Genomic DNA, 20,800 nt, shown 5'->3' with positions numbered 1-20,800 from the left:
ACGTAGGACATTTAATTCACATACATTAAGCATATGCTGTAAAATCTAGTGTGGTGAAAGATTGATCCGTTAGAGCCCGGCAAGCTCCTTGTCAAAGTTCTAATGCCCTGGAAAATGTGTTTAGGAATCAAACAAAACAGGGAAGCGCATCCGCACAGAATTGCCCCGCTCCTCCGCTGACTACCAAGCCATGTCGTCAGCAACACATTAAAGCATCTTCATTGTCCTTGGATGCTGCTGTGCGAATATGAGTGCCAGGACGGGGATATGGGTATATCAGTGAATGTTGGCGCTTGTGTGTTGGAGGCCTTGTAAGCAGATAAAGTCATTTGCTTTGATATCTTTTACTAATTATTGCCAAAGCGTAGTCTAAGCCGGGCTCATGCGGCAACAACAAGAATAATAAATGACAACAATTCCAGCTAACTGCTGCTGCTCGAATCCTTTTTTCACTTCCAGCCCAGCAGACCACAACATCCTGGCCGGAGCGGGGGAGAGAATAACATTAACAGCATATTATCCTGCCAAGGATCCACATACAAAACAAAAGCCAACGAAGCGTAGACCCAAACAAGGATACGACTTCCTAGGGCTGGCGATTGAGTTTTCCTGCCGACGCTTTTGTTGTTTTTAAGAAAGTGAAAAATATGATGGAATTAATTTTTGTGTGTTTGGATTTAAGCACTCGCTGCTGAAAGGTTGAAAACTGAAATGCCGTCGTCAGATTAAATTAAAGCCTGCTGAAATGTTGTCATTTATAATTTTGGCACAATTGCCGCTAATCAAATTGCTGCCAGAAAGGAGAAAAGGGTAAACCAAGTTCCCAGAACCGGGACTCGAGAGCTTTTTGCACGCTTTTGCTTTTTAATATCCCATAAAATTCAATGGGGAGACTCACTGATGCCGCAGCTTCTTCGTTTTCCAGACAATCCCGAAAACAGCATGCTACCATCCTGCCCAAACCCCTTGGCCAAGCATTTATTGTAACGAATCTATTAAGTGGAAATTTATTTAAGCCAACGAAAAAAGTTGAAGCCATAAAGTGTAGCTTGTTTGTGTTGTTGCTGCGGCTGCTCGAGTACATAAAAATATTAAAAAATAGCAAAAAGGCCGAAGTGGCAGCCAATAATAGGAAGGCGTTGCCATTTTCTGGCATATCTTCGCTTTTCCGCTGCTGTTGATATTTTTATTGCAATGCCGGCTTAGGTTCGGCAATTTTCCTCAACCATTTTCAGTCGACCGAGTCGCATGGAAATTTGCACAGGGTTTTGCCTACAGCTTGGTTAAGCTTATGGATTTTCGAGCGAAAGAGAGAGTGCTGCCTTACCATGAATAGCCCATGAATCCTGGGCGTATGCGTAATATTTTAGTACCTCTCACAGCTAAATGATGCTCGGAGAAGTTAAGCTGGAAATATGGTTGAAACGAAAAACTAGTCTTGATATACAAAATCAAATTACTTTTGAGAATTTGTGTTTTCAGCATTTCTTCACCATTTTTTTAGTGCTTATTTATAAAAAAATATTATTAAAGAAGATGAATGCTGTATTAACCAAAGAGGATACTGCACGTTAATCCGTTTTGTTGTCTTACCAATTCATGATTATCCCATTATGGCGACCATTTTCTTGCATTATGTAGACCCATTTTAATATTAAGCCTGCTTAAAAAGTTCCTCCCTTGCGGGGGAAATACGCATTGTACATTTTACTTTCCATGGCCTTAAAGCAGGTTCGAGAAAAAAGGGATTTTCCATACCGCACGATTTTCCCTTTTTTTCCCCAGCCATTGGGGTAATTTGCCTGGGACACAAAAGGGAAAAACAAAAGGGACTCCCGTCTGAAGCCTGTAAGTGAGAAAGAGACAATTAAAAATCCATTAATTTGAGTAGCGGCAACCCATGTAAAGCTACTTATATCGCCTACCGCCCAACCACGCCCTCTCCCTGGCGAACCGAATGGAAATTTACATTACATTATACTCGCATTTAAATAATTTTTGCAAAATTAAAACGTAATGCATGGGACCGTTTCTCGTCGGTGTCCAAGGCGAAACTTTATGCCACTGAAGTTTGTGTGTGTTTTTTTGTAGAGAGATGGGTGAGTGTGTATAAGTGTTCGCGTGAGTGTGAGTGCATCCTTGATGCATTGACCGTGTGCTCAGGCCCGGCAGCCCATGGCAGTGAAATTATTTATGTGTCGCACATTTAACTTGCACATGGCAAAATATATATTTTGCATTTACCGAGTGCACTTCCATCATTATCCACCCGGACCACCAGCTCAGCCACCGAGGATCACCACCGAACTGAAGCCTGACCGGATGCAGACGCTGGACTCCGGCGCAACTCTTTGGGCCGCACTTGCATTGTTTTTGGCCAGGCCAAAAGAGCCCGGACTGCCCGCCTGCGGATTAAAATGCATGGGTTCATGAAGTGGTCATCTGTCATCTTTGCGGTAGGAAGAACTTCGCATGTTGACATTGTCGCAACAGTTTATATATGTACAAACATAAGAGAGAGTATAAAAGGGAGATACTATGTACTGGGAGAGGCACTCGAGGCAGATCCAGCTATTCAAGTCCAACTGGAATGACCGCTGACCCAGCTTGTTATTGTTTTTATTTTGGGAATGGCAATAGTTAGAATGGCAACTATTCTAAATAAGATTTGGGTAAATTGAAACAAATTGAGTAAAACAAGGAATTTGAGTAGCTCCTTATATTCAATTAAGGCTCTTATAGAATGAGATTCAAATTGCACGTATAGCTTCTGTTTCTATTTTTATAAAATAACTTGACAATCTCAACTGTTTTTATATATTTGGTAGCTGAGTATCTTCCAGTCTCTTCATTGCTAGCCTTGGCACTCACTCTTAGTTATTTATACTTTTGCTGTTTTGTTGCCTGTGGAGAATCGTTGGGCCAGGGTAACTGGTGCGCATTTCCCTTACAAGTCGGATTAAATATGGCTTAAAAGTCAGTTGACACGAGTTGGCCATTTCTCGCCGACTGCTGTTCACTCATCCTACGGCGGCCCTGGCTCCTCGTCCTTGTCTCCGGGCGAAATGCTGTTGCTTGGCGGTGTGAGATGATAAAACATTTATGCAGATAGCCCAGGCCCAGAGTGCACCAGCAATCATTGACATTAAGTGGAAAAGCAATGGGGTGGGGCTCAGGGATTGGGCAGAAATGTCTTTTAGATGTCGTTTAAATTAATTGCAATGGAGAGATTATTTAAAAGTGGAAAATGATTTAATGCACATGGCTTAAGTGTATGATCAGAAAATAGAAGCTTAAGGCTCAGATTGCATTATTAAAAGTCTAATCTCTCACCGTTTTCTACCGACAATTTCATCCCATCTTACTTTTCAATTACCAGCAGCTCTATGCCAATTAAATCACCTGCAAAATACCCAAAAGGGAAAGCTGAAACCATTTCGGACAACCCTTATCTGGCCAATTATGAGTGGCCATTTTACAGGAAATATGTTGTGATATATTTTCCTTTTGCCCTGTTGCCTCGTTTAATTGCTTGGGTAGACATTGATTTTTCCTCAAAAACGAAAACTCAATTCAAAATTGAAATTGGAAAAATATATCTCGGCTAGTCCTCGAAGGAAATTGCCAAATTTTCACAAACGATTCCCTTCTGTAAAAATTTTTGCTTTATGACACGTTTCTGAAAGGCTTTCGAAGACCGAGCTCTGATGTGTAAACGGAAATTAGCTTGATTAGATTGTCTGGTGAGTTCAGACTGTTGAAGTGTGAGAGAAAGTGATTCCCATTGCTTAATTCTCAATAAAATGAGTTATTTCTGACTTACCTTTAAAAGATTGCACATTTTAATCAAAGCCTGAAATCAAGGCAAGATTTTAATTAAAAAACATCCTCTTATATTTTTATAAAATAGGGTTCTTAAATATTTCTTACCTATACAGCGAAATCAAAGCTTTTGCAGATTTCCCTTGATTTACAGCCTAATTTGGCTTATGTTTCTCTGCTACTCAAAGTCCACTCTGTGACCAGCTGCCTGTTTCTAGTTCTGGTACTGGTGCTTGGTCCTGCTCCTTGTGCCTTGTTCATCCTGCATGTCGCACAAATGTTGTATTACGTCCTGACATGCAACATGAATATTCACTTTGCACTTTGCGGGCGCATTGGCCGGGGCCCGGATTGGGGATACAGGTGTTTTCCGAGACTGTCCTCGGGGCGAAGCGGGGATTGTAGGACGAGGTGGATGTTGATGTTGATGTTGTCCTGCTACCGGAATTTGCATCTTAATCTCTGCCGTCAGCGCCGCTGTTGACAAGCAGCAGCGGTAGCAGAAGCAGAAGCCGGACCAAATCGCTTGCTTACGCACTCGAGAGTCCTGCATGGTCTCCCTGTTGATTGCTGTTTAGTTTTGCAATTTAAATCAGAATTTCAGGTGCAATGCTCGGACATTCCCGACTTAAATTGGCAGGACATCTTCGTCCTGGCATACTTATCATCCGTCCATCCATCCAACCATCCCCCCAAGGACCAGTCTCTGTATCGAAAAACCCTTTTGGACCCTCATAACGCCTACGGGTGCGGCTGGCTAGTTGGCTTTTATTTTTCGGCTGTGCTTTTTGCTGCGAAATGAAATCAAATGAAATGAAATGTAGATGCATATCCTTTTTTTCGGCTGCTATCCTTGTATCGCCGCTGTGTGTGCACATGTAAATTGTATAAATGTGCGCATAAATTTTCGTAGGCAAAATTTGAAATTCCGATTTTCGACCAGATTGGTAAACAATTTATGTAAGCAACCGAACTGAGCCGAACACATTGAAAATCTGGTCAGAAGTGTCCTCTGGCTTTGTTATGTTAGCTCTTCAGCCACCCTCCCTCTTCTCGTGTTCCGGATGGTGCTGGAAATCATGTAATTGCGTAACCCTTTCGATAATAGGGCCCTTGAGTACTCGTATGTGTGTTGGGTCCTTGCTTATGGTTATGACCACACAGAGAGACAAACAGACTCGCCCCATCACTTTTGCTTATCTTAAGTATTTTACTTATGTCCTGTCGGAATGCCCCTGCCCTCAACAGTCTGTCCCCAAAATGTTCCATGTTTGTATTTGTACATTTCCCATTTTCCAGGCCATTTTGGTCCGAGATTCACAGGCCGATTCTGTAAAGTTTTTCTACGGAATTCCATGCACAGGAAAAAGGAAAGTCGGTTTCAGTTTAAACTTTACCAAATAATAATGCATAAAATAATATATAAACTTGACCTTACCATCAGCTTCGACTTGCTCTTAAAAATATATTTTTCATACAACATTTTATATAAAATGTGTAATTAATTCACATATTATTTTTTTGTGTAGAAATCTTGAGTTCGGAATTTTTGAAAAAGGTTTCTGAAATTAGCCAGCAACTGATTTATGGCCGTTTTGAGGTGACTTAACCTTTTATGCTGGGATCTTGACTGGCATTTCCTGCTTTCTACTTTCTCCATGGAAACTGACTTATGCAAACGATAGTTAACAAATGTTTTTGTAAAAACTCTTTTTCAAGCGTTTACTTTTTGTTTTATACATGACAATTTTTGGAAATATTCGACGTTGAGCTCTCAATTCTGTTACCGAACTTGGATGGCTGAGCAGCTTTACGTTCTCGACAATTTGCCATTAATTGAAAACAGATTTGCCGCCGAGATTGCATTGTCGACAGGCATCTGATTTCCGCACAAATTAATTATAACTGCCATTGACATGGCCCAGACCTCGACTGGCGATTGCCAATGGCCGATGGACGATGGCCCAGCATGGGAGCCAAAAACTGCTGGGACCTCGGCGATAAGGCGACTGCCGAGTTTAATTCAATTTTATTGAGATTTATTCTGCCAGAAGCGGAGACTAGCGAAATGGCAGTGAAAGTGCTTTGCCCGTCCATTAAGCTGAATATTAAATTGCGTGTGCGAAATAACTTAGCCTGCAACTAAATAAAAACTGTTATTATTGCAGCGACGAAGCGTTGGACGGAAACGGAAATGCCAACGTGCCAGCGGAAATGCAATGGCGACGGGGTAGTGAAATAGAGATTTGCAGGGAAAGGAAAGGGAAAGTGTCATGTCAATGGAGTGTATTTATTTTCCAGTCTCTGTTTTGTAAGATGAATGTTCCGCATATGTTTAATATAATGGCGCAATATTTTTACAGCTAATTAATTTTAATAATTGGGGCATTTTATAGCCTTTGGCCTTACAACTTTATTAATTGCAATACACAGGAAAAGCGAGAAAAGGTAAATATTAATATACCCTTGTTTTATATGGTTTAAACCATATCTTATTGTTTCTTAATTTTTATATTATTTCTTGATAATAAATCACTTGAAAGAAATAAGCTTATTTAATTAATACAACTATTATCCATCACAATCTGTTAGCGCTTTTGATCTATCGCCAGATTCATGGGTAATGAATACTTATTTAAATCTGCTTGGGATCAAAGGTGAAACGACGAACGGTTTTTGGAAGGTGCAATTATGAATGCAGTTTACATTAAGATAATGCACTTTAATTGAGATTAATTACCAGTTGACCTGTCAGCTGTCCAATTTGGTTAGCAGTGCACTGTGACCCGAGCCGTCTGGCAATTGAAAACCAAATCCGTAAATTTATACAGATGTTTGGGCGGGTGCTTTGTGTTTGCCATTCGAGGCATTTAAATCGAGACAAACAAATTAGTTTTATGTTTAGTGTTATGCAAATAAAATTATCGTTTAGTCCGACACTTTGGGCCCGTTGAATGAGATGGCCAAAATGCTTGAATAGACAGTTGGAGAGATTGATGGCTCTACATATTGATTTGTTTGCCAGCCATATATATTCCCCTCGGTGCAGCCAGCCGTTTCAATTATTTTGTTTTGGCAAGGCAGCTGCATATACTCGTACTGGTGTGTGTGTGTGGATATCTGTGTGCACTTGTGCCGGGGAGTATCTATGTCGGATTTTAATTAAAAATTGATTTAGCGAAATTTGCATAAATTATGCATAACTCGACGGTAAGCCAGCAAAACATACAAATCCAGGCTGTGTCAATAAATTAGAAAAGATTAATTGCAAATTATACAACTATTTCCAGTGAGAGCTGTCCAAAAGCCCGAATTGGCCACATTACGATTTGTCTTATTAAAGATTTATAATAAACTACCCCATATTAAAGCAACTGGCTGAGGTCCAATTATGCTAAATGCATATTATACGTTATTGCCAAGGTATAATTAAAAATCATTTAAACGAAGTGACTCCACCGAGAGCTTCTTTGAGTCTTAAAAGTCAACCAAAAAATATGCAAAGTTCGTGAAATGGAGTTTCCGCAGTGGGGCAGCGGGTGCAACAATTTATTGTGGCAGCGTGAAATATGGCAAAAGTTTTGAAATGAACTTGGACGAGAGGAACCTCAGAGATATTAACAAATAAATGGGTAACTGAATGAATGAAGGACAGAGTGATGAAGTTCAGTTCTTATTTCCGACGGATTATTCCGATTGGTTATGATATAATTTGGTAATTAGTTTACTTAACCATAATAGCCATTTATAAATTCAGTTTTAATATTACAAAAAGATATCCCTATTAATTATCCTGCATTTTATTATATGTATTAATTTGCTTTCCCTTTAATTTTCACCGACCTGAATCGACACTTTTATGGTTGATGGAATTCAATTTACATGAAAATTGTATTACAGAGAAGGCAAATAAAAATCCATTCGTTTAATTTAATTCATTTAATGTTGTTTGGTTTAATTTTCCCTCAATTTCATTTACCCCGAGCAAATATTTATCGACACTCCTACCCGAAATGTTATTTATATGCAGTGCTGGTGGCTTGTTGTGATTATTTTTCTGGTTTTTCGTACTGAAGAAAACATAACCTGTGGCTCTTTATGACCAAACACTCGAACACTTTGGTTCACGCCTGAAAGTGGCTTGCTGGCAGCATGGAAATGGACTTTGTTAGTTTCTCGAACTTTATTTTTTTTATTTTCCACCCGGCACAAACAAACTCCCACGTTCATCGACGGCAAATCCAATTTAAAATCAAATTTTCCCCATCGGCCAGGCGGAGGAAAGCTCTCGACATGGCTTCGAGTGCAAATTAAATAAAATCGTAAAGTGGCAAGAAAAATGCAATCCCCTCTCTAGTTGCCCGGCGATGATTGTCTGTGATTGATTTTAATCGCCTCAAGTGATTTCACTAAACGATTCAACTCCGAAATTGGTTACTTTGCATTGTGTCTGTATGGCCCTGCATATATATGTAAACTTCTATATATGTTTTTTGACATGAGGGGTGGTGGTGCCTTACATTTGGCGCAGAGTGTTGCGCTTCCGGCAATTCTGGCTGCTACAGCAAACTACTAGTATATTTGCGAACTGTCCGCAACACATTTGGTTACCTCAAAAGCGGGCAGCTCTCAGCTTTCACTTGGTTTTCAACTCATATATTAGTCTTGCATACATGAAGGCAGCAAAGATGAGAAGTTGGAAATCAAGGCAGATTTCATGATTGACTACTTTATAATACTTATCGAGGATTAAGGCGATTTGCTTGTTGATAATTTGGGAATTTAATTACCTTATATAAAGCAATATATTTAAGACAATTAATGTTAAATCTTTACATAAGAAATTTAGCAATATGGAATATATTTTTATTTATAAATAAAAAAAACAACCTTTAAGAAGGATATTTCAAAGTCTATACTTTCACTGCGCTTTCTGGCGTGGCCGGCGTTTTTTCGCCCTTCGCTTTGGCAACAATTTCATAAAATTCAATTTAAATGCACACACTACCGCGCAGAATATTCAAATGAATTTCAAGCGCAACAATTGCATTCCACTCCCGCACCATTTTGTTATTAGGTGGATGGAGTGGATATATTTTTTCCGCTGGCCAAAAGTGCTGTGAAGAGTGCAATCTTGATACCGCGCACTGATTGACACTTTTTGGGTAGAGCTCGCATTTAACTCGGCTCGCTTAATTAAAGTGGTGCCCGGGTAAAAATGAAGCCACTGAAAAGCTGGCCAACAAAGCCAGGCGATGCAGCTGAGCCGCAAACAAAAGCGGCGAATAACTGCGGCGGACAAAAACCTGGGACAAAGTTTTTGGGGCCACAATTTGAGCTTTTTTGTTTTCGACGGAACTCAAACAAACGGAGGCGACGAAACCAATACAAACACACAACATTGCCAGATAGAGCCGCAAAAAAAAAGAGAGCCAGAGAAAAGGATGCCCGTCAGATTATCCTGTTGCTGGCAAACAACAAATTTCAAGTGCACTGCAAGGCCATAATCCGCTCGAACCTCTAGCAAACCGTAACCGCTATAGAAGCTGTGGAGTGGACCCTGCCATAACATGGCTGATTACCCACTGCAAGTTGGCCAAAAACCGCTAAGCGCCCGGCAAAAGTTTGCATTAAAGTGGCTCCCAGCTTTCGGCCTTTGTAATTGCTCGGCATTGAGGAATTGGCAGGGCTGAGAGCTTAGCCCGTTTTCGGCTTTTGGCCCTCAGTGACAGTCGCCAGGTGTGGTCTAGATTGGCCTAGATTGGCCAGAGGCAAAAAATTCTTGGGGAAAAGTGTTGATGGTATATCTTGGCGAAGCTTCGGAGGTTCCTGGACCTTCCAATACTCTTTTAATATCTTTTGGAACTTTTTCAAGAGTATGTGCCAACCACAAAAATTTTTCATATCGTGCTCTTTAAATATGAGTTTAGTTTACATTCGCTATTAGTTTTAAATTGAATTTTTTCATAAAACACAGAAAGACAAAATTAAAGACAAATCAAACTTAATTGACATTTTAAAGCAATTAAACAATCTTTGACATTTCTAAATGAGTTCAGGCAAGACAAAACTTTCGACAAACAGAAAATTAAGGCTTAAATCGTCCTACCATTTCATTTCCGGCAGCAGAGCGCTGGCACATTATCCTTGACATTTTTCCACCAGCCTTTAGCTCTCGGATTTTTGCTTTTTTTGGGGCCGTCGTCTTCTCTTTTATTTTTTGCTCGCTTTGTTTAATGAATTATCAGTGCGCTCATTACCAGCACTTAAGGGGGTGGTACGTGGGGGAATAGGGGGCGTGGTCGTGACACTGCAGCTTGAGTTTGTTTTATGTCACCGGTGTCCTTGCGCTCCCTCTTAACCGCAGGCGCACTGAATGCCCGATATACCCCGTGCCTTGCCCCCAAGTTTCTTTTTCGAGCGAAGGATTATTTGACATTGATGCGTTGACTTGTTGAACTTGCGGTCGAGAGGACAATATCTGTTGGCTTAGCCAAACAGGAAAATTAAATCCAAGTGGCATTTAAGGGCAAACTTGATATATACCGCTCCTGGCTGGCTAATCAATAAATGCAATTGCCATTAACTTTTCGGGTGCAACTTTTACCAAGCTCGCTTGTGTTTCGTTTGCGAGCGGGGGTCGAAACTATTTTTCAATTTTCGCCGTTGGAAAAGTTTTTTGTTCGTACAGCTGCCTCGGAAAGTAATGCAACATCCATTAAAAAGTACGACAGCAACGGAGTCCAAGGGAAGGAGTGGAATCTGAACAGGCAGCAGCACATTAAGCAGGAGGCATCCTATTTGGTCTCTTTCCTGCTTCTACCATATTGATTGCCAATGTGACCAATTGTAAATAAAATGACAGACAGGAAAAATAATAAATTAAAATTCATTCGAAAGCGCAATGTTTAATATTTATCAATGGTTGTTATGTAAACCAATAACATTTTTTCTACACTCTTTCTTTATTGAAACGAATAATATTTTCTTACAATATTCAATACTAACCACTTATCATATTTTTCTGTGTAATAAGAAATATTCATCACAGTCTCAAGGCCATCAATTGGCATTTTGTGGTTGAATATGGTAGCTCGAATGGTTCAGTTCTTCCTCCAAAAGCAATCGATGCCCGTACGATCATGTAGGAATTGTTACTTTCCCATCTAAAAAATTGGGTACAATGTGAATTGATGCTGGGTAAAAATAAAGAAAACGGCAGCAAAAAAATACGGGAGAGCTGAAAAAGTGAAACAGGTAGCAGCTGCCTGGCGCTAAAGTGCCAACTTATGCCACGAAAATGCTTGAATATAATGGCCGTTGTGGGAGGCTTGAAGAATGGCATTGGAGATGGCTGGAAGGTGGGGTGACTAAGTGGTTGGACGCCAGGCGGTGGAAAGTGGGTGGTATGCAGTTGTGTGATGCTACCACAAAGGCCGCCAAGATGACGACGACGACATGCAAAAGTGGAACGAGTGCTGCCTCTGCTGGTGCGTTGGCATTAAGTGGCATGTGGAAGCGGCTACAAGGACACTGATAATGATGGAAAAATTCCCTCGGCACATACACATAACACACATTGCTCCGTTAGCTTCGCTCATCGCTCTATCATCTACAGGGAGTCAACTAGTTGGTACTCAGCTAAAAATTCCTTCATCAATTTGTTCAAAAAGTCATGGGTTAGTAATATTTACCCATATTTACTTTTATGGACATTTAAAGCTTTACTTAAATATAGTTTTTACTTATTTTTAGGGCCTTAAGAAAACTAAAATACTGTACTGTATACTATATTCAAAATACATCACGTCTCGTATATCCCTAATACCCTGTGCTGGCCACATATAAAAATTGCACTGGCAGCCGCAAGACAGTGACAAAAGGGCACTTGCCGACCTTCCTCCCACTCCCACTGCCACCCTCCTCCCGCTTCTTTTTGCCACTGACAGGTGCAGGGAAGGATTACGGCAAGAGTAGGGATGGGGAAACGAAATCGACCTTGACTGACAGCTTGACATGAACTCGACTGCTCTCGACGTTGTTGCTCTTTACTCTGCTTCACGCTGAGTTCCAACATCAGGCTCATTATTTTCGCTTTAGCCGAGCAGTAGGCGGTCAGGTGGGTGGTCAAAAAAAAGGGGGATGTAAATGGCTTCGCTCTTTAAAGCCGACAAACCGCAAAGAGCTGGTCATGGATCTGGGCCCGGTTCTCAGTAAGTAACTGTCCAACTAACCAACTCGCCCTCCGGCAGATGGAGTCCGCTTAAATGGCCAACCATTTTTGGTTACTTTTGCCTTCTGACACGTCTGCGTGCTCGAAATTCATAATCCAGCCGAGAGTTTTATCAGCCAGTCATAGCTTAATTACATGTTATTCACGTATAAATCAAGGCGAACGGAACGAAATTGAGATCACAGAAAGAAATTAACTGATAAAATGGTCGCAAAAGCAGGGCATATAATAAGGGCATTAAAGTAGTAAAATTAAAATATTTAAAAACTGCTTTAATTTCTTTAATAAACTTTAATTTTCAAAATATTATACATAACAAAAAGTTAAAGATTGCCAAATTTTCTGACATTGTAAATTGTATTTTTATTTTACATTTCGTCAGGTTTGCGACCTTAAAATATTTACAACTTACGCATGTTTAAGACGAGCCTTAAATATTTATGAGCTTATGAGCACAAGGCCCAAATGAGCTATTGATGACCGAGGCCACAGGAGGATAGTCCCAGATTCAGGATTGCCGAGGCGATTTTCATTTTATACAATGTTACCCGGAAAAGTAGGCAACGTTTTTCATACAAATGCCGGCGGCCCAAAGACAAAGTCATACTCTCTCCCCTGTGTGACATTGTATATACGTTCGTGTGTCGGTGTGCGTTTGAGTGCGAAGAATATGGTGTGGGGAATGGTATAAAACGGCTATCATGTCGTCGTTGTCGTCGTGCCAAAGGTTCATAAATTCGTTTTAATCCTGCTTTATGGCGACATCACATCGAACATGAACTTTAACGCGCATGTGACTACGGCGACGGCTTCATTTGCATTTTACAACTTCATTTGGCAGCCGGAATGCGAGGCGAAAATAAAAGAAATGTGCTCCGAACCAATTGGCGTAGTTTCGCTATATATGGGGGGAAGTCTCTACCACGCCCACTTCCGCACATTTTTCGGTACGAAATTATTGTTTAATCTTGACCAACGCCCCCGCGAAAAGTGAATGTGGCACGACAAGCGACAATTACTTGCCTTCAACCCCGGAAGTGGACATTTGCACGCCCCTGAAGAAACCCATTCGATCCAGTAAAACTCGCTATGCTCTTCTTTGTTTTTTCTTTCAATTCTCAACTAATTTTATTTTTGCTTTCTCTTTGTTTGCTTGGGTGAAATGCTTTCAAGTTTTAGTTTTAGTGACACCCTATTTTACGTTTTCGGTTTTTAGTTTTTGTTTTGTAAATTACAATTTAGAGTTTGGATCTAATTGGCTTACAATTTGTGACCTGAACTGCGGAACTGAAAAACAAACATCTAACAATCAAACAATACGTCAATCTATCGATCTGCAGTCTGTGCCAACTCATACTTATGATATTTAAGGTCATCTATATTATCCTTGTTTATATTGAGATCGCTTAAAGTACAAAAACACTTGTAGTTAGACTAACACGAGAGCTTTTTTGGGGGTTTTAGGATTGGGTTCCGATAGGTTGTGTTCGAGATAGTGTCTTTTTTTGCTAAGGGTTTTGCTGCCTATACACTTACAATGTCTTATGTTGTTATGTCCTCCGCTTTTCGGGATAGTGTTTAATATTGCATAGTAGCGAGTATAAAGAGTGGAAAAGTGTTTCTATAATACAACAGAGGGGCTGGGTATCGAACCAGTTGAATGTCCTCCAGCTACCTAGTCCTAACTAACTATCCAGACAAATGCATTTAGATCGACGGGCAGGAGCTTGCAATAACTAAGTTTTATTTTAATATATTTCCCCAATTTTCATATTTTTATCATGAATAATCCATTCTTTAAGTTCTTGCAAACTTATGCCATCTTCGGCGTGCCGAAGACACTCGATTTTCCTTCTGCTCCCATCACTCAATCCTCCGGCTGTACACGATTGCGATTAGCTCTTGAAAATATCCTGTCCGGGCTGTGGGGAGGCTGGGGATCCACCTGACCCATTCGCCCCGCCACTGCCATCTCCGTTCAACCGCTTCAACATGGCGTTGCGGTGCAACCAGTAGGGTGGTGGATCTGGTGGTTGTCCCGGGAGCAGGGTCTTGGCCTTTAGATTGCTCGCCGCCGGCGGTTTTCGGAACTATGCGAGGCTGCACTGTACATCACGGGATCCGCTAGCTGGGCAGCCGACTGGCCAATGGCCACTCGCAGTGGAGTCTCCTTTTTACGGATCGTATCGCAGGTTTCCTTCATCTTGCACAGCTGATCCTGCAGGTTGCGGTACTCCTCCAGAAACCGCTCCAACTGAGCAGCATGGTAATCATAGGCAGCCACCGAGGAATTGGCTGCGCCGGCGGCCCGTGAAGCTAGGGCAGAGAAGTCCAGAAGGGGAGTGGCTGCACTTGATAGGGACCGCTGATGCTGCACAGGACTAGAGGGCAGGCTGGGTTTTTGGCCCAGATGACCCGGCATCAGATTGCCCTTGTGGGCACCACTTTGCACCAGATTTAGGAAACTATTAGCCCGCTGGCCACCGCCCGTATAAGTGGCCGTGCTCGAATAGTTCGCATAACTTGACTCAGCCGAATATCTCCGACCCAGACCCATGGCTTCGTTTAGAAAACTTCCGTCGCCCAGGGTGCTACTCCCGTATTTGCTGGAGTTATCCGCCAGCAGGGGCGATTGACTGTCCGACGAGTTGCGGAAGTACTTCCCACTGGTCTTCAGTTTTCGGGGCAGGGTGCACAGACCGCCGTTCGGAGTGGGGGTGACCTGGCCGTAGCCCTGCCCCCGACCTTCCTGTTGCGCCTGAGCCACCGCGTACTTAGCTATGTCCAGCAGATCCGGATAGTTGCTATCGAAGAGATCGCTCTCCTGCCCTTCGCTGCAGAACACTGATTTAGCCATCTCGTCCGGCGGATGATTGCCATAGTGGGCGTAGGCCGTCGACGTGCCAGGAGGATTCAGTGACGACGATGCCGCAGAGGTGGCCGGTTTGCTGTGCGGCGAATTAATCTTGGTGGTGGCAATGGGTGTGGTCTTCCAGGTGTGTCCGGCATAGCCCGCTAAGCGTGCAGCGGCATCCACCTGGCTGGAGATAGAACTCGAGGCAGAATCCGTACTAAGGAAAAAAATAAAATGTTTATTATTATACAATCGTCTGATAAAAATTTGTTATGTAAAAATAATACAAGGAAAAGTAACTTTTCGTTAGTTAAGGAGTAATATTCCCTATAATTCATTACAAAGAAAATAAAAGAATTTTTTCTCTTGTGTCTGTGAGAAAAGGCCCTATCTTTGTCCCTATCCCATATTCGTTGAGTGCTTGACTTTTCAGATTCTCGTTATTCGGCAGTGTCCTCGTCCATGAAGATAACCGGCCGCACATCCATTAACCCGTACTCGTACTCGTATCCGCGGTAGGATTTCTTTCACATGACAAGCGCCAATCAAGCAAAGTGAATTCTCAGTGTGCCCGAAATAAAGCACTTCTCGGGCTCATGGATGTGGATGTGGTCTTGCAGGTTGAATGTGGGAGGTAGGATGTTGAATGTGGATGTGCTCGCATATTTCGCGCGTCATTAGCACGCGCGTTCTCTCAGTTGCCGGAGATGGAGGTAAATGGGCAATGGGTGGGGCCTTTGGATAAGGGGCTTGAGCTCAGAGTGGAAGTGTCAAGTGTTGCCCATAATACGGACGCAATACGGAGATCCGGGCGCGTTCCGCACTCGAGCATGACAGCTCTTTGACAGGGACACGGACGCCCGGTCGGGGGACAATTGCCACTCGAAGTAACGAGAACCGCAGAAACAAAGGGCACCCGAGCCATACACTGATACAAAAAAACAGGGAACAGTAAAATAAGATCTCTAAATATTGTACTTAAAATACAGATCCTAATAGGCTATAAAATTAAAAAAACATAAATTAAATAATTAATTAAGTTAAAAAAACAAACTCTATCAGAAAGTTCCATAATTTTCTTGCAGTGTAGGTCAACTTACCCGCCGATGTCGATGAGGCGCGGTATGTGCAGATCCGTTTCCTCCATCGGTGCTGAATTATTCGCCCCGGATGCGGAGGCAACATGGCCCTGGGAACCCTTCCTCTGCTGCTGCTGATTGGGATGTGGGTGGTGCTGATTCCCTGACTGGTGCTGTGGATGGTGATGCAGCTGCTGCTGCTCCTCCTCGTCGTCGTCGCAGTGGGTAGACACGTGCAGGTAGTCACCGTTTCTCCGCTGGGCACTTCCTGCACTCGGATTCACAATGGCCGCCACCTGTCCCGCATCATTGTCATTAAGAGGGGTGTGAGCTGCCCGCAAGTAGCCTTGTTCCTCGGCATCGTGAAAAAGTCCGGCGCCCGTTGCACTGCCCCCGCCACAACTGGCTCCACCGCCCAGATCCGGTCTCGTCCTGGCCGTCATCTCGATCTTTTCGTAACTCTCACTTCTCCTCACAGGCGGTACAGAGTTCCAGAGTCGCAGCTTTCGTCGCCTTTGCAGGGAACACAAACAAATGGCCGCAAAGGACGATCCTCCGACCAAGAGTAATGCGGCTATAACGCCAAGGAGGATTATCCTGACGCCCCACGGAGCTTCCGGTGGTCGCCGTGATACAGCCAAAGTTACACTGGCCTCTACTTTTCCAGCCTTATTTTCCGCCGCGCATGTATAGATCCCTGCATCTTGCATGTCGGCCGTGAGAATGGTCAAGTTCGAGGCATTCCTCAGCATATTGACCACATAGGTCTTCCTTCCCTGAGTAGCTGCTGCAGTCCTAGGTTCCGAGTCGGAGTCCCCATCTCCGCCAGCACTTAGATTGGCTATCAATCGGTTTTTCAGCAGCCACTTGACAGCAGGTTGTGGCACTCCTTCCACATAACAGCTCATAGTTATGTTCCTTCCCTCCACTCCATGGGCCGTTGTGTCTGTGGCCACGATCTGTGGAACGCAGGCAAAGTCATCCACATCGAGTTTATCCCACGCTCTGCCAGACAATCTTGGAGGGGACTCACAGGTTGGCGGTATGCCGCTTGGTATATTCTGCTGTAGCATCCAGGCTCTTAAAGGTCTTAAGGAACAGCTGCAGTTCCAGGCATTGCGGGCCAGTTCCAGGCCATGAAGTGAGGCCAGCGAGGTAATGGTGCCACTCCTAACCTCGCTTAACCGATTCCCGTCCAGTTTCAACCATTCTAGACTGCTTTCCAGTCCGGCAAAGGCCCGCACCGCAATATGCGATAGCCGGCAGTCGCTCAATTCAAGCTTCACCAGTTGTGGGACATGACCGAAAGCATCATCCGGTACTCTCAGTATGGGATTGCCACTGAGCCGCAATTCCCTTAGCTCCGAGACATGGTAGAGGGCCAGCGAAGGTATTGCCGAGAGAAGATTCTGGCTCAAATCCAACTCCACCAGGTTTATCAGCTTGCGAAAGGCATGACGCTCGATCAGTCGGAGGTGACACCTGGCCAAGTAAACCTTTTGCAGGTTGAGCAACTGGGCCGCTGCAAAGCTGTCGTCCGGTATCGATTGGATCTCATTACCGCTTAGATCCAGCAGCTGGGTGCCCGCGTCTAGCGGTTGTGGGATGTGAGTTAGGTTGGCGTTAAGGCACAAGACGGACTCCTTGCCGCTCTTCCACTTGCACTCGCACACCGCCGGGCACTCGGCCCTCAGCTGGCCCAGTTGGCAGCAGCAGCACAGCAGCCACAGTAGCAGGTGCCCATGGAGCGGCAGGCGGGGACGCAAAGGCGGATGCAGGCGCCGCTGTGGGCGTGGCCCTTTTCGCCGCACCTTCGTTGCCAGCGTTCGCCGCTGGGCGCTGTTGTCGCTGGCTATGTCTTGACCGCTGGGCGGACCCGGAGCCTCCAGCGTCGCGGCTGCTCTTCCCGCTGCCATTGCATACTCGGACTAGAATGATTCCGGATGAGTATGCCGATCCCGTCAATGTGCCGCCTTAAGCCTGCAACGAACCGGAAATTGGGAAAAAGTTAGTGCGGCTATCGTAAACTCGGAACTGCGGACAGTTTAATGAGCTACAGAAAGGGTCTTTACATATTCTATTTAATGCACCGAAAGAAATTTGATAGTTCTTTTCGAATATAACAATTTTTTCACAATTAATTAAATTTTATATTCTGTAATGATTATTTTAAGTATTATATATAAAAATAAAATATAAAAATATATAAAAATATGGTTAAAAAAACCATTTTTAATTTTTCTTTGAGTGATCCACAACCGCCACTCGCACTTGCCAACATTAAGTCATAACACCATTCTGTCAGGAGTTCCACATCCAAGTTCCCTTTCTCCTTTCGCCTTTTTTCACTTTAGTACGGCTAGAAATTTGGCATTCCTTCGTTTTCTGTTTTTTCGAGATTTTTTTGTTGCCTTGTTTTTGGTTGTGCCTCGCGGTTTGTTTGACTTGGCTAAGGTCCCAAGTCGCCCACTGCGCTGCGCGTGTGAGTTTGTGCGGCATGTTGCAATTATGGCCGTCGACCATGCAAGCCAAACACAACAAGTTCCCGCTTTTAGCCCCCCTCTGCGCGATACCCCCTTTTTCATGCCTTAATATATGGAATTTGCATGCAAGCAACGGGGCGTATGCACAACATTTTGGCATTTCCGCGTTAATTTTTCAAGCCCAAACCACATGGCTGCAGAGTTTCTATCTTGGTCGCTCTTTCGTGTGGTACCTGCTACAACGTCAAATTTTGAGTTACTTAAGATCGAAATTAAAATTTAAATTTGTGGAAATATTTAAGTAGGAGAAAAAAATATTAATTAAAACGAAGTTGAATATAATAATATAATACCCTTTCGTGGAAACTCCACTTACGATTTTTTTAAAGTGTTAATTTTCAAATTGAATTTGGTCAAAAATTAAAGGGTGACCACGCGAAATACTTAAACAACGCCAAAACTGAATTTAACAAAAATGGGAAAAATACAAACAATTTATTTTATGACAGGCGATTTTTCTCAGTTTTCGCAGTCGAAATCAACTCGTTGACTAGCCGCTGGCACTTCATGGGAATTCACGATTCGATTTCAAGTGGCACTGTTGCAAATACCTGGCGGGCAAGTCCATCCGTCGATGGCTTAATTATCAAGTAATGGCGCATTCATATTTAAATTAAACCGGCCGGTTGGACAAATACTCAATGGGGCCCAGAGCAGTTAGCATTTTCGGTTCGATTGTGGAATTTTTAAAGCCGGATTCGGAAGAGAAGCAGAAAGAGTACGAGCAACAGAAACCGGAAGCCGCAAAGCAAACAAAATGCTTGCAAAAACCGCGATGGTGTTGAAATGGATGGGGGTGTGAGCAAAATGGAATGGCTTTGTCACTAATGTTTTGTTTGTATGTGTGAGTGAGTGTGTGTGTGTGGGGAGGGCGTTTAGGGGTCAATATACTGGACGACAGCCGCAGAAATGAAATGAAGTTTTTGCATGTAACTGAAAATACTCAGCTGCATTTTTGCCCGGCCAAAACAAAGACAAAACGAGTACGAGTACGAAGTAAATACTGAAAAAGGGAAATACCCGCAGACATATATACAGATAAAGATACGAGTGTGTTTGTGTGCTTGTGGTTGTGGCATTGTCGTTGCCGTTTATCATATGTGAGCACTACGCCGTGAAGTATGCAACATGCAAATGCAAATGCTGCTGGCTGCCTTTGTTGTGGCCTTTCTCCGGCGTCTCCTTCGCCGTCCAAGTCGTGTTTGTTCTCCTCGTGCTGTTGCTGCAGACACTAATCCTATTTATGTTGCATTGCAGCGGGGTTAATAATTTTATTTCCAACTGCACAACTGCAGTGTCCGCTGCAGTTTGCAGTTGAAGCTCCCGAATACCGAAAGCCGCTTTCCCTGCTTATGACACACGATACGTGCCAGGGGTTCGAAAAACTTTCCACGGAGTTTGTCAGTTCCTTCTAACACAGACACTCTAACACAGACAAAACCCTGGGAGCAATGGCCGATGTTGATGGAAGGGGGTTGTGGTGGTAGAAAGCGGTTGGCTCAGCCTAATGAAACTCACATTAACGTGGTGTATGAAAACACACAAATGTGAGATCTCACATGTCACAGATGATTCCCACAAATAGTTTATCCAACCTCTGCTGAGATAATGTGTTCTTTGGGGATACACTAAAAGAAGTCCGTATATATTTGGATGACGATGTACAGAATCCAAAATTGGGCCTTAAAATAAATCAATTTTATTTTTAATGAGCAAAAAGTGAATTTAATTTATTTACTACTGAAGAACCGCAATTATTTGTTCAATCCGATAAGTAAAATTGTTTAATCCGACAAAAGCTTTATTTTGCACAAAAAAAACGACGCGCAAAATCCTAAGAGCAGATTTAGTCGACCCAACTTAGAGTAATCTGTTCCTATTAGAAGTCCATAAGTCTCTGGCATTATTTATGCCTGCGCGTTGTGAGATGTATTATGTGACAGCTGCCAAATGGAAGCCGACTTTGTTTTTGGCACGGATTTTTGGCCAACTTTGTGTAGTCACACTCGCACACACAGTTAGCCCTTGCTTTAATGTAAAAATAATGTCCTTTCACGGCCGCATTGATTGCAAATAAATTACGCACACATCGAGGCGTTAGAAGAGCAGAAAAGCAGAAAAAGCTGAGTTCGACTGAGAGAACAGATTAAGTGGCCAAAATTGCTGCCATCGTTGACTTCATAAAGCCAACGCCAAACACTTACACACACACACACACTCACAAGCAAATAGGGCAAAATGGGAAAACCCGGTCTGGCCAAAATGGCAA

At 43.0% G+C, this 20,800-nt stretch overlaps 1 protein-coding gene across 1 annotated transcript in view; it reads right to left on the bottom strand.

The window, feature by feature from the left end:
• Positions 1 to 13,279: 13,279 nt before the first annotated feature.
• Positions 13,280 to 20,800, bottom strand: part of LOC108105197 — a 30,622-nt gene continuing 23,101 nt past the window's right edge. Inside the window, 3 exon segments of the mRNA XM_017211649.2 lie at positions 13,280 to 14,139; positions 14,142 to 15,126; positions 16,010 to 17,968. Coding sequence (XP_017067138.2) covers positions 13,951 to 14,139; positions 14,142 to 15,126; positions 16,010 to 17,904 — 3,069 coding nt within the window. The 5' untranslated portion in view covers positions 17,905 to 17,968 and the 3' untranslated portion in view covers positions 13,280 to 13,950.

The sequence above is a fragment of the Drosophila eugracilis genome, unplaced genomic scaffold (genome assembly GCF_018153835.1).
Source record: "Drosophila eugracilis isolate 14026-0451.02 unplaced genomic scaffold, ASM1815383v1 contig_423, whole genome shotgun sequence".
Taxonomy (NCBI): domain Eukaryota; kingdom Metazoa; phylum Arthropoda; class Insecta; order Diptera; family Drosophilidae; genus Drosophila; species Drosophila eugracilis.
Note: the sequence above shows the minus strand (reverse complement) of the source record. Positions and strands in the feature narration are given on the sequence as shown.